Source organism: Vombatus ursinus, unplaced genomic scaffold, assembly GCF_900497805.2.
Source record: "Vombatus ursinus unplaced genomic scaffold, bare-nosed wombat genome assembly UNPS02014839.1, whole genome shotgun sequence".
NCBI classification, from domain to species: domain Eukaryota; kingdom Metazoa; phylum Chordata; class Mammalia; order Diprotodontia; family Vombatidae; genus Vombatus; species Vombatus ursinus.
In genome coordinates this window covers 5,561,291-5,572,959 of record NW_020954617.1, presented here as the reverse complement: position 1 = coordinate 5,572,959, position 11,669 = coordinate 5,561,291, and the positions used below count along the sequence as shown (strand labels likewise).

The following is an 11,669-nucleotide window of genomic DNA, read 5'->3' as shown; positions in this document are numbered from 1 at the left end:
CACACACACACACACACACACACACACACACACACACACACACACCCCACTTCTCAGGTACATCAGCCTTTCTTGCCTCTGAGACTTGTACCCTTCACTTCGTCTCCAGCCCTAATTTTGCCAGTCCCTCTCAGTTCCATCCTGGTCATGCCCAGCTTACCTTGGAGGGGTCAGGGGGCAGGACACCCTCAACGGCAAAGGGGCTGCCAGGCACTGGGTGACCATCGTAGGTGATGTCCACCTTGTAAGGCCCCTCCTCAGGAGGCATGTATCGAACAGCCTGGGCCTCTGCTCCACCTCCTGGCTCCAACTTGCAGGGGATGGGGCGGCGTGAAGGCGAAGTCATTCGTACATCTAACTGTCCCTGGCCGCCTGCACCCCGAGTGTTCACTGAAAATGCCTGCTCCTGTCCCACAGCTACCTCTGTGCCATGGAAGGTAGAGGAGGAGACAGATGGCAAGGGGCAGTGATGAGCAGGAGGGAAATCACAGACCCCAGCTCCTTCTAAGCCCTGCTTCCCCGTCCCCCTCTTCTCACCAGCCTCCCTTTCCTCCCTTCACCAACCCTCACCACCTAGTGCACAATATTGCTTCTCCCACACAAATATACACTTACTGCTGTTAAGGCCTTGAACTTTGACCTTGCTGAGGTCCAAAGGGGGTGCCACATTCACCACAAAGGGGCTTTTAGGGACAGGATCCCCACCGTAAGTCACAGTGACTGCCATGTTACCCTGATGAATGAAATGGGGACTTATAGCCAGCAGTGCCCCTAGAGAGCACTCTACCACCTCCCTCCATCCCCATCACCACCATCTTTTAAAGAGAGGAAAAAGATGAGACCAAAGTCATAGTTACTGGGGAAAGGGAGTTATCAGACCTGAAGATAATGGGGAGGGAAAGAGTTAAGGAGGGGCAGAATAGTCTCAAGAAGAAAGGCTAAGACCTAGGGCCCTGGAGATATTACGGACGCTGTGTGGTCAAGGCAGGGATGCAGAAGAGGGACAGGAAGAAGGAAACTTGCCTGCTGGACAGCTGTATACTTGACAGTGTAGGAATAGTCATGGTTGTCAATGATCTCAAAATCTCGAACAGCCTCTCCCTTTGCTGCCCCAGCAAAGTGAACATCCAGCTTGGCCTTCCCAGCACCCTTGGTCAGCACCGTAAAGTGTGTTGGCTTCCCAACTTCCACACCTGGGAACCCAAGGGGAGAGATGGGGAGAAGAAAGAGTGAGGAAAGTACAGGGAACTAGGGGGCTATGTGGGCCCAATTTTTCCTCCCAAGATGGCAGAGGCAGGAGGCAGCTCTGGCAGGCACTTACCCGTGCGGTTGAGCCCTGGACCCTCGGCTCTGACCTTGCTGGCATCATGGGATGGGTCCACTTTGATGTGGAAGGGGCTGGCTGGGATTTCCTAGGAGAGGGAAGGGTAAAGAGGCAAGTTAGAGCTCTCCTGTCTCCTCCCAGACAAACACTCCCAGATACCCCAACCCCAAGACATGGGCTCCTAAACAGAGTCATTGGTGGCCACAAGAGGGGACTGGCCATAGATGTCCCACTGGCTCAGCTGGCTGCTTACCAGGCAAATGGAAGGCAGAATAGCGAAAGGGAGAAGAGATTATCTGACAAGGAGAAAACTGAGGCAGAGGATGGAGACAAAATAGCTGAAAGGGACATATTAAGGGAACCCAGGAATCCTCAAGCCCAGAGCTGACAATGTCCACCCTAGAACTTGGGACACTATCAAAATTGCCCTCTTCTCTGTGTTTCCCATCTCCTAATGATATATGCCTGAAAAACGTAGCATCTTTAAAAGTGTATTACTCACTTTTTAAAAGGTTGGGGTTTATGGGACAGGTGAAGAAGAGAAAAGGAACCATCCTTGACCAAGAAGGGAAGGGGGAGTACCTGGTTAGCGAACAGCACCATGATGGTGTAGTGGCCAGCCCCAGGGGGCGTGTACTTGACAGTGAAGGTATCATTGTCATTCTTGATGATATCAAAATCAATGTCGGCTTCCACAGGACCCACAACGCCTGGGGCACACTTAATGCCTATGCTCACATCCCCTGAGGGGAGAAGAGCTGGTTATTACCATGGCCATAGTGGGCACCAGCAAAGCCCCCTTCCACTCTGGCTCTACCTCGTCCTAACCACCACCCCCTCCCCCACCCCATGACTACCTATGCAGGTAGTCACAGCCATGTCATTTATTGGAGATCATTAAGAACTTAATTTTCTCTTTCTGAACTTAACAAACACGAAATAAAACAAGCATTTCCATATACATAGTAGAAGATAAAAAGAGGATTATAGGTGAAACCGTGACTCTGTATTATGTACAGCCTGCTTTTCAGCCATGTTTATAGTGTGTGGCCTTCAGCAGGACCTCAGTTTCCTCATCTATAAAGGTATAGAAGGAGTGAACCAGAATTCTAATGTCCTTCCACTTCTAATAGTCTATGAGTCTATATCCTCTTTCCACCTTCCATTTAGCCACACCCATCCCTGGTCCCACCACTTCTCAGCCCAATCTCCACCCACATACCTTGTCCAGCTTCGCTGCAGTCCACAGTAAAGTAGGTTGGTTCATTAGCCTTGAGGCCAGTTTTCTCCACTCCTGGACCATACACTCTCACCTTCTCAGGGTGACTGCCCTCCCCCACATTTACCTGCAAAATAACAATGTCCGGAATGAAGGCTAAGATATCCATTCTCTTCCTAAGGAGATCAGGAGTTCCTGCAAGCCCTCATCTCCCCTACCCTCAGCTCTCAGATAAATTTTGGTCTTTCCCCAAAGGTCCTGAGGGTGGGGAAGAAGCAGCATGCCTAGGGGGTACCCAGGATCTGCTCTCTCACTGGTACCTAGAAAGTACATGTCTAGGGTGCAGGTCACTGTTGGAGGAAGAGGAAATCACCTGAATTCTGGGTGGGAATTAGGAAGACATACCCGGAAGGGGCTCTTTGGGACATTGACCCCTCCCCAGGTGACAATGATGGTATGCTTGATGGGCTTGGTGGGCACATAGGAGCATCGGAAAGTGCCATCTCCATTGGGAACCACCTTGATATCAATAGGGCAGCCTTCAGCATCCTGTGAAAATAAGCAGACACATACCCTGGGGCCTAAGTTCAGGAAGAACGCCTGACTTCAACCGTTGACCTCTTGCCAGAATCAAACCAGCCCCTGAAACATTCCCATCATTCAACAACCACATTCCATGCTATCATGCTCCTATCCCACTTCACCTCAGTCATAGCACAGGCACCAGTACCACATGTGGTCATGAGCAAAGGACCATGGGGCGGAGAGAAGAACCACGGGTTACACTCCCAGCTTTGACACTAACTAGTGGTAGGACTTTGGGTGAGTAATTTCACCTTTAACATTCATGCCAACTCTAATATTCTAACATGAGTAATAACAGCTAGCATTCATACAGCATCTTAAGATTTGCAAAGCACATATATCACCTCCTTTGTTCCTCAAAACAACCCTGTGAGGTAGGGACTATTATTATCACCATTTTCCAGATGAGATACTGAGGCAAAGGGAGGTTAAGTGACTTGCCCAGCTAGCAAGTCTTCTATGGAAGGGAGGATTTGAATGCAGGTCTTTCTGATTCCAGATCCAACTTTCGATTCACTGTGTCCCCTGGCTGTCTAATAATTTTTGAGCCAGAGAACTCTTTGTCTTTGAGCTGGAGTTCTTTCTCCTTTCAAGCCTTTCTACAATCCCCAGAAGGTCAAAGGATCCAGGACAATGTCCTTACCTGGGCATAGAGCTTGAGGTCACCTTTGCCAGCAGCGCGGGCATCAATGGTGAACTCTGCTGGTTTGTCCACGATGCAGCCTGTAGGCTCTAGCCCTGGTCCAAAGGCCTTCACCTATAGCAAGTTGAGGGACGAGAGAAAGAGGGGCATTGTTTTGGAAGGCTCTAGCCTCATTCACAGAGGGCTGAGCACAGATCTACAGGACCAGTACCTTATCTGGGAAACAGTCTGGTGCGGCAGGCTGAATGTGGGCAATGAAGGGAGAGTCCCGGATATCTTCATCATCACAGATGACATGAACGGCATACTCCCCTGGCTCTGTAGGCCAGTAACGCACATCACACGAGCCATCTCCCTTGTCATCACATTCAATCTTAGCCTGGGATGGTCCCTCGATGGAGAAGCCTGAAGAGCACAGAGGGAGAGACAGACAGAAGGTGTGACTGCCAGACATTCCTGGTCTCCATTCCTCCGTCACTCACTGGGCATCCTCAGCCTCTTTCCCCTGGTCACTTACCCAGTGTTCCCACCTCTGTGCCAATGGCCTCCACCACAAAGTCTGCTGACTTGCCCACTTGGCCAGTCTCCAGGCCAGGGCCCCAGGCTCGCACTTTCTGGACTCCAGCCTCAGGACTCACCTGTACCTCGAAGGGACTGGGAGAAAGAGAAGAAGGAAGGAATAGAGAGAGGAAGGAAGGAAGAGAGGGAGGAAGGAAGGAAGGAAGAAAGGAAGAGAGAGAGGAAGGAAGGAAGAGAGGAAGGAAGAAAGGAAGGAAGAGGGAGAAGGAAGGAAGAAAAGAAAGGAGAGAGGAAGGGAGTAAGAGAGAGAGGGAAGGAAGGATCTTTTGTCAAGATAGGAAAAAATTACTCTCTCAACATTTCCCCTTTCCCCCCAGACACCTGACTCTCTTACATTCTCTACTAAACGGAATAAGAAAGTTAACCAATTTTATGTGAAGATTCTAGTAAGGAAAAGATCCATTTCAAGGTCCCAGAAAAGAAAAAGGGGAGTCTGAGATTGCCTCATCCCCACAAATGGAGGGAATCCCAATGTCAAAGGGTAAGGGCTCCCCCCTCCTTTCCTTTGTCAAGGCACAGAACAGACCAAGTTTGGAAAGTGCTAAACAAGCCAATCCTGGGTGTAGGACCCAGCAGTCTCAGCTCCCAGCCCCGGGGCTTAATCCTGGGATCTTATGAGCCTAACATTGCACAGCAAAGGAGATTCCTATCCTAACACTATTCAGTGCTACTGGGGCCTGGCTTGGGAACAGAGAAGGACTAGGGGACTTACCTGCGTGGGATGGCATAGCCACCCCATGTGATGGTGACCACATATTTTCCAGGCACCACAGGATAGTATTCACATTCATACACGCCGTCACCTGCCTCCCGCACCTTCACTGGCTCCTCTGTACCCTCTGTGGGGAGGCAGATGGTGCTATGAGGTTCCACCTCCCCTCTTCCCTCCATGTTTCCCCACGGAGAAAAAAGATTCTAGGGACTCATCATAGAAAGGGAGAGCCACTAGGTCTCAACGGGACATATCAAAGGAAGATACTGTTCTTATACAGAGAGAAAATAAATGATAATAATGCTGATTTATATTTCTTTAGCATTATTATTTAAGTTATTTCACATATATTTTCTTACTGTATCTTCACAAGAACCCTGGGAATTGGTAGAGCTGGTTGAATGTTACTTAATAGGTTGGCAGACTCCAGGAGAAGGGATAGCACCGCCCACATCTGCCCCTCTCAGAAGGGCTTGGGGTTGCTGGCCAGATTCTCTGTTTCCCTGTCCCCCCAACTCCCCCACTTCCCACTTACTTGGCCCTTTCACGGTGACTTTGAGCTCTCCACTGCCCGCACCCTTAGTGAACACCTTGAAATCCGCAACCTCCTTCACTCGGACACCCTTGGGCTGGAGGCCTCGGCCTGTTGCCCGGCAGGCGTTTGGGTTGCAAGCTGTGGAGGGAGGGGGCAGAGTGGTAACTTCGGAGGGGCCAGGCAGGAGACTTTTCATTTAGGCAAGACGTTCCCTGCCCCTAACCCTCACTGGCACGCAATCTGGTCATGCCTTCCTTTCTTTCTATGGGAGGCAGGACCTCATATCCTCATGCACTCCATCAAGCTTCTCACTGTCCATTCATGCAGCTTCTATCCTGATAAGCAGCCCTACACCTCTCCCTCAGGACCCACCCCCACCTGCCCCCGCCCTGGGCCAACAGGTTTGCCCACACAGCGCCGGAGCCCTAAGCAGTATGTGGTGTCCCTGTGACAAGCAGCAGAGGCTCTGTTGGGCCCTGAGGAACATTCTTCAGTGATACCAACACTAAGAACTGGTGGGTTCAGCAGTGAGACATAGAGAACCATCAGGCAGAGAACTCTCCCCATCCAAAGAATCCCTTCTCAGAGATCCTTTGCACATCTCAGGGCCACCTCTAGTCCCTAAATAGCTGAGCATGCCATGAAACATAGGTGATGCCACAGATCACAGGCACTGGCGAGGAGCCCTGGTCCTGCCACAGAACAGGCACTGGCGGGGAGCCCTGGTCCTGCCACAGATCACAGGCACTGGCAGGGAGCCCTGGTCCTGCCACAGAACAGGCACTGGCAGGGAGCCCTGGTCCTGCCAAAGAATATGCAGTATGGCATAGAACCCAGGCAATGACACAGAATTCAGATCTTGCCATAGAATCCCATAAGGCTTGCCATGCCAAGGAACACAGGTAGTGCCAGGCAGCTATGGCCATGCCATGGCGTGACCAACTAAGTCCCACCTCTGAACTAGCTTGATAGTACTAACATGGTGGTACTTTCTTGGCCTGGTGGACGATGGGTATGGAGGGAGTAACCGGCATCAGGTGGTCTGAGGGTGGGGGAAAGAATGAGTATAGAGTGTCACCAGTCTGGGGGTCCCAGAATGTTAAGCAACCCTGGTGTGTCTCCCCAGTGCCCGTATGTAGCTATCCTCCTTAATCCCTCTAAGGTAGGGTCCGCTTAACGGAGCCACCCCTTGTTCCTTCCCACAGCTTAGCTGCTCTGAAATGTGGCTCTCCACCGACCCACTGTCTTTTGGGTCTGGGCAGGACAGAGTCTCGGCCATACATCCTCCTACCTGGGATTTTCTTCTCCTGCTCATTCCAGGAGTCTACCAAGCACCCTTAGGTTCAAAAACTCTCTTCCTGCACACAGTATCTATCCATCTTAGTTTCTCATAAGCAACTACAGGTTCTGCCCTGGTCCCAGCACAGATGGTCAGGAGAGGGGGAAGGGGACAAGGCCTCACCTTCAGCCACATGGACAGGGAAAGGGCTTCGACTGATGGGGGACCCAGCAAAGGCCACGTGTACCGTGTGGGGCCCCTCAAGCACAGGCCGGTAGGTGCAGCGGAAGGTGCTGTCACCCTTATCCTCCAACGCCACTTCCACTGTGTCCCGCCGACCCTGAGGGTCAACAATCACCACAGAAACATCGCCATTTCCTGCTCCTGTTGGTGAAAGCATGGGTATCGGTTTTTAGTTTTAGATGCCCTCTTCCTAACACCTACTCTCTCTCTCTGTCTCTGTCTCTCTCTGTCTCTCTCTCTTTCTCTCTCTGTCTCTCTCTCTCTCTCTCTATCTATCTTCTGTCTATCTCTATCTCTCTGTCTCTGTCTCTGTCTCTCTCTCCATTCCCTACCTCCCTCCCTCCCCTCCCTCTTTCTCGGCTTGTTCCTGGTACAACTAGGTCTGATAGGACGTGTAGCTGGGCACCCTCATCCTCATCCTCAATGAGGACATTGCTCCTCTTTTCCACACCCTTCCTCAACTCCCCCGCCAGGGATCCCTCAGGAACCTTTATATTCATCTTCCTCCCCTTCTCCCTTCTCCTCTTCCTCCTCCTTTTCCTCTCCCTCACAATGGTGTAGAATCCCCACGAGCCAGCGGCACTCCCACCCTGACTCCCAGCATCCCCTACCTGCAGTGTAGATATCAAAGTAGGTGGGTTTGTTGGCCACATTGCCCACTGGCTCTAGACCAGGTCCTCGAGCTGACACTTTGTTAGCATCACCCAGGGCCATGCCCACGTTCACCTCAAAGGGGCTGCGCTCGATATTTTGGCCAGCAAAGAGCACTGTTACCTGGGAAGTCAGAGGTCAAAGACTCAAGGTGGGGTCACAAGGGGTGGTGGTGACACTAAATACCAGAGACATCCCAGGGGACACTTCTACAGATTGCGGCGGGGTGGGGGATGAAATAGGCATGCAGAATTACAGATTTAAAAAAAAAGACCTCTGGAAGCATCTAGTCCAACCTGAACCTGAACCTGAACCTGAACCTGATGAAGAAAATATGTCCAACCCCTAGGGATTATCCAGCCTCTATTTGAAAACCTCTAGGCAGGGGAACCCCACTACTCTTCCAGAGGCAGCCCATTCCATTTGTGGATCCTTAGGAAGGATTGCTAGGTGGCACCAGCACCATAGGTAGAGTACCCAGCCTAGAGTCAGGATAGTTCGAATATAGCCTCAGGCACTTACTAGCTGTGTGACCATGGGTAAGTCACTTAACCCTGTTTGCCTCAGTTTCCTCATCTGTAAAATGAGCTGGAGAAGGAAATGGCAAACCACTCCAGTATCTCTGCCAAGAAAACTCCAAATGGGGTCACAAAGAGTTGGACACAACTGAACAACAACAAACCCTTCAAAGTCTTTCCTTATATCTAGTCTAAATCTGCCTCTCTACAACTCCCACTCACTCACTGTTCCTAGTCCTTCTCTCTGGGATCAAACAGAACCCAGCTAGTTCTTCTTCTTCTTCTTCTTCTTTTTTTCAGTGAAGGCAGTTGGGGTTAAGTGACTTGCCCAGAGTCACACAGCTAGTGAGTGTTGTGTGTCTGAGGTAGGATTTGAACTCAAGTCCTCCTGACTTCAAGGCCAGTGCTCTATCCACTGTGCCACCTAGCTGCCCCTAGTCCTTCTTCTACAGGCTAAAGCACTTCAAATATTGGAAGACAACCTTCTAAGTCTTCCCTTCTCTAGGCTAAACATTCCTAATTTCTTCAGTTAATCCCAACAGGGCATGGTCTCTACTTCCATCACCAGCTGCATCCTTCTCTGTATATTTCCCAGTTTGCTGGTATCCTTAAAACATGGTGTTCAGATCAGAATATAATATGCCAAGATGTCACCTAATTAGGGCAGGGTACATCCAGCAGGACTATCACCTTCCTAATCTTGGACACTATATCCTTCAGTGCAGCGCCAAATAGCATTATTATTATTATTATTATTATTATTATTATGGCTGCTGTTTCATCCTGTTGACTCATCTTGAGCTTGTGGTCCACTAACACAGATCTTTTTCTATACTTATCTAGCTACACTTCCCCCAGATGATATTGGTGGAAATTAATTATTTGAACTCAAGTCTAGGATTTTACATTTATCTCTATTAAATGTAATCTAATTAGGTTTAGCCCATTGTTCTAGCCTTTCAGGATTTTTTTTGAATCGAATTTATTAACCGTATGACCTGTTAGTCACATTTGTAATTGTCACCAAAAGGTATTCCCAATTTTGTATCATCTGCAAATCTGATGAGTATGTAATCTATTCCTTCACAAAATTCATTAATGAAAAAGTTAAACAGCACAGGGCCAAGAAGAGGTCCCTGGAATACTAGGGACTTCCCTCCAAGTCATCATAAGCTCGTTAATTAGTCAAACTTTGAATTTGGTCATTTCCCACTCCTGCACTGGAGACTAAGAAGGAATATGGAATTTGGCAGATGGACATCAAGACATGACCAGTTATAGAGCTGAGGAAGTGTAGAAGGGTGGGAGGGTGGGGCAAGGGAGGGTTTTTTATGGAGATACCTTGTGTAGCCCTGCCACCTTGGGGACATAGGAAACAGCATAGGTCCGGTCCTTGTCATTATTGGGAACCACTTTGGCCTGTTGAGAGGACAGAAGTTATTAATCTTTCAGGTACTAACTTTAACCCTCCCCTAACTCTCCTAAGGTACACATGGGGTTACATGGAAGCAGTCTCCTATAGTGTACACAAAATGGTGGCTAAGTCCAGCAGCCAGCTGGATGCTATTCAGGCGCCCCTGCCTCTCCCAAAGCCTTCCTTTGTCATACCTCTTCAGTGTGGCCTTCGGGGTCCTCAATGTACACGAGTACCTCCCCCAGTCCTGCATCTACTGTCTGCACAGTAAAATGGGCTGGCTGAAGCACTGTGTTCCCATGAGGCTCGATGCCTGTGGAAAAGAGAATTGAGAGGGACAGATGAGAGAAGACAGATAGGAACAGAGAAACGGCTGTTCTGCCAACGCTAGCATATACAGAAAGCATGGCAGACATGACAGAGCCCCAGAAGATCTCTAAGTTATGGAGGTACGCCTCATCCATATAGCCCTGGGATGGGGCCAGGGCAGGGTACCCTCAGGGACTAGAATTACATACCAGGCCCATAGGCTGTGGCCTTCTTGGGATTCAACTGCTTGGATCGAACAGGGGCTCCAGGTTTGAGCTTGGCCTTTGGGAACTGGGACAGGTAGGTCATGACAGAGTGCTCATCCACATTGGGGTCCACGATCTCCTCAGGGGCAATCACCTGCCATGGGGAAGGTCAGAGGTCACCACTAAGACAGCCCCCCCACCCTATAAGAGCCCAGCTTCCCACCCTCTGCTCCTGGTCACGTCTCCCCCAAGAGAGTTATAGCTCTCACCTTGACTCTGCAGCTCTTTCCCTAGGGCCTCTCCTATCAGCCAATCCACTACCAACTTGCACTCACATTCTGACCTTGATGCCAGCCTCTCCCCCCATGCCCTCTTTTTGCTCCCCCATACTCGTACCTGTGGCACACCTAACCAGTCATCAGCCTGTTGCATTGCCTCTCGGGCATTCTCCACTGGCTGGTTGGGATCCCACGCCTCCCAGTTGGGACACAGGCCTGAGGAGGGGGAAGGGATGGTGAATTAGAGTTGGCAGAGACTTTAGACAGCATCTAATCCAGCTCTCTCGTTTTGCAGATGAAGAAGTCAAGATGAGCCAGTATATAATCAGCTACACAGAATCCTGGACAGTTGCTTGCCCAGAAAAGCTGGACAGACCCCTTCCCCCTTCCCCAAGACATTTCTACCTAAATAGACTCCTGCAGAGACCCTGGGGATGCCCCCATCCAAAGATGCACAGTCAAGGTTGGAGCCAACATAGGCAGCACTGACTTAGGCCAACAATGAGTTCTTTCTGCCCCTAGGCTGACTCTGCCTGGTACCAATGCTCTTCTCGGGCCGGCCTCTAGCTTGTTCAGGCCCCATACCAGACTCTGGGAAAGGAAACCCCAAGAATGCCACCTACTAGCCTTAGGAACAGCCCCAACACACTCAGGTTTACCCTAGGTAAGGTGAGAAGGCAACATTCCAATCTCAGCCACAACTTCTACTCCGATCCTGAAAACATACCCCCCTAACACTTCAGCTTGTTACCTCAGATCTCCAAGCACTTAACATCCTATCCTTGGGGGGAGACCATCTTCCCATTTTCTCCCACATGTTCCAAGGAAACTAAGACATTAAAAAGGATAATGGGGGATGAGGGATCCTCTATTGAAGTCACAAAGAAGTCTTAATTTCTAACTTGGTGGGATTCTGAGGCATTCCCCAAGGTCTCTCCTAAGAGACAAGGAGCAGAAAGGAAGGCAGTCCATGGGGTGTGAGGGAAGGCCTTAGTCCCAGGCTGGCTGGGAAGGAAAGAGGAAGGGGAATGGTTGATTGAGAGTGGGCAGGGGAAGGGGCCAGCCAAAAACACAGAATCCATGACAAGCCACTGCGGGTGAGCTCACTGTTGGCAGGAGCAGCTTCAGGCAGTGGATCAACAGCTGGGAATGCTTCCCGAGGCTGCAGGACTGC

General features: G+C 50.2%; 1 protein-coding gene across 2 annotated transcripts in view; it reads right to left on the bottom strand.

Moving 5' to 3' along the window:
* The window catches only part of FLNC (filamin C), a 42,614-nt gene that overhangs the window by 22,532 nt on the left and 8,413 nt on the right, over positions 1-11,669 (bottom strand). For both annotated transcript variants that reach the window (XM_027840139.1, XM_027840141.1), the window contains exons 3-20: positions 10,614-10,711; positions 10,221-10,371; positions 9,897-10,015; positions 9,630-9,707; positions 7,731-7,893; positions 7,060-7,260; positions 5,598-5,735; positions 5,063-5,189; positions 4,289-4,425; positions 3,983-4,176; positions 3,772-3,885; positions 2,949-3,092; positions 2,547-2,670; positions 1,907-2,067; positions 1,322-1,412; positions 1,024-1,193; positions 616-733; positions 161-423 (exon numbers count right to left, since the gene is read on the bottom strand). In XM_027840139.1, coding sequence (XP_027695940.1) covers positions 161-423; positions 616-733; positions 1,024-1,193; positions 1,322-1,412; positions 1,907-2,067; positions 2,547-2,670; positions 2,949-3,092; positions 3,772-3,885; positions 3,983-4,176; positions 4,289-4,425; positions 5,063-5,189; positions 5,598-5,735; positions 7,060-7,260; positions 7,731-7,893; positions 9,630-9,707; positions 9,897-10,015; positions 10,221-10,371; positions 10,614-10,711 — 2,591 coding nt within the window. The remainder of the gene's footprint in view (positions 1-160; positions 424-615; positions 734-1,023; positions 1,194-1,321; positions 1,413-1,906; positions 2,068-2,546; positions 2,671-2,948; positions 3,093-3,771; positions 3,886-3,982; positions 4,177-4,288; positions 4,426-5,062; positions 5,190-5,597; positions 5,736-7,059; positions 7,261-7,730; positions 7,894-9,629; positions 9,708-9,896; positions 10,016-10,220; positions 10,372-10,613; positions 10,712-11,669) is intronic.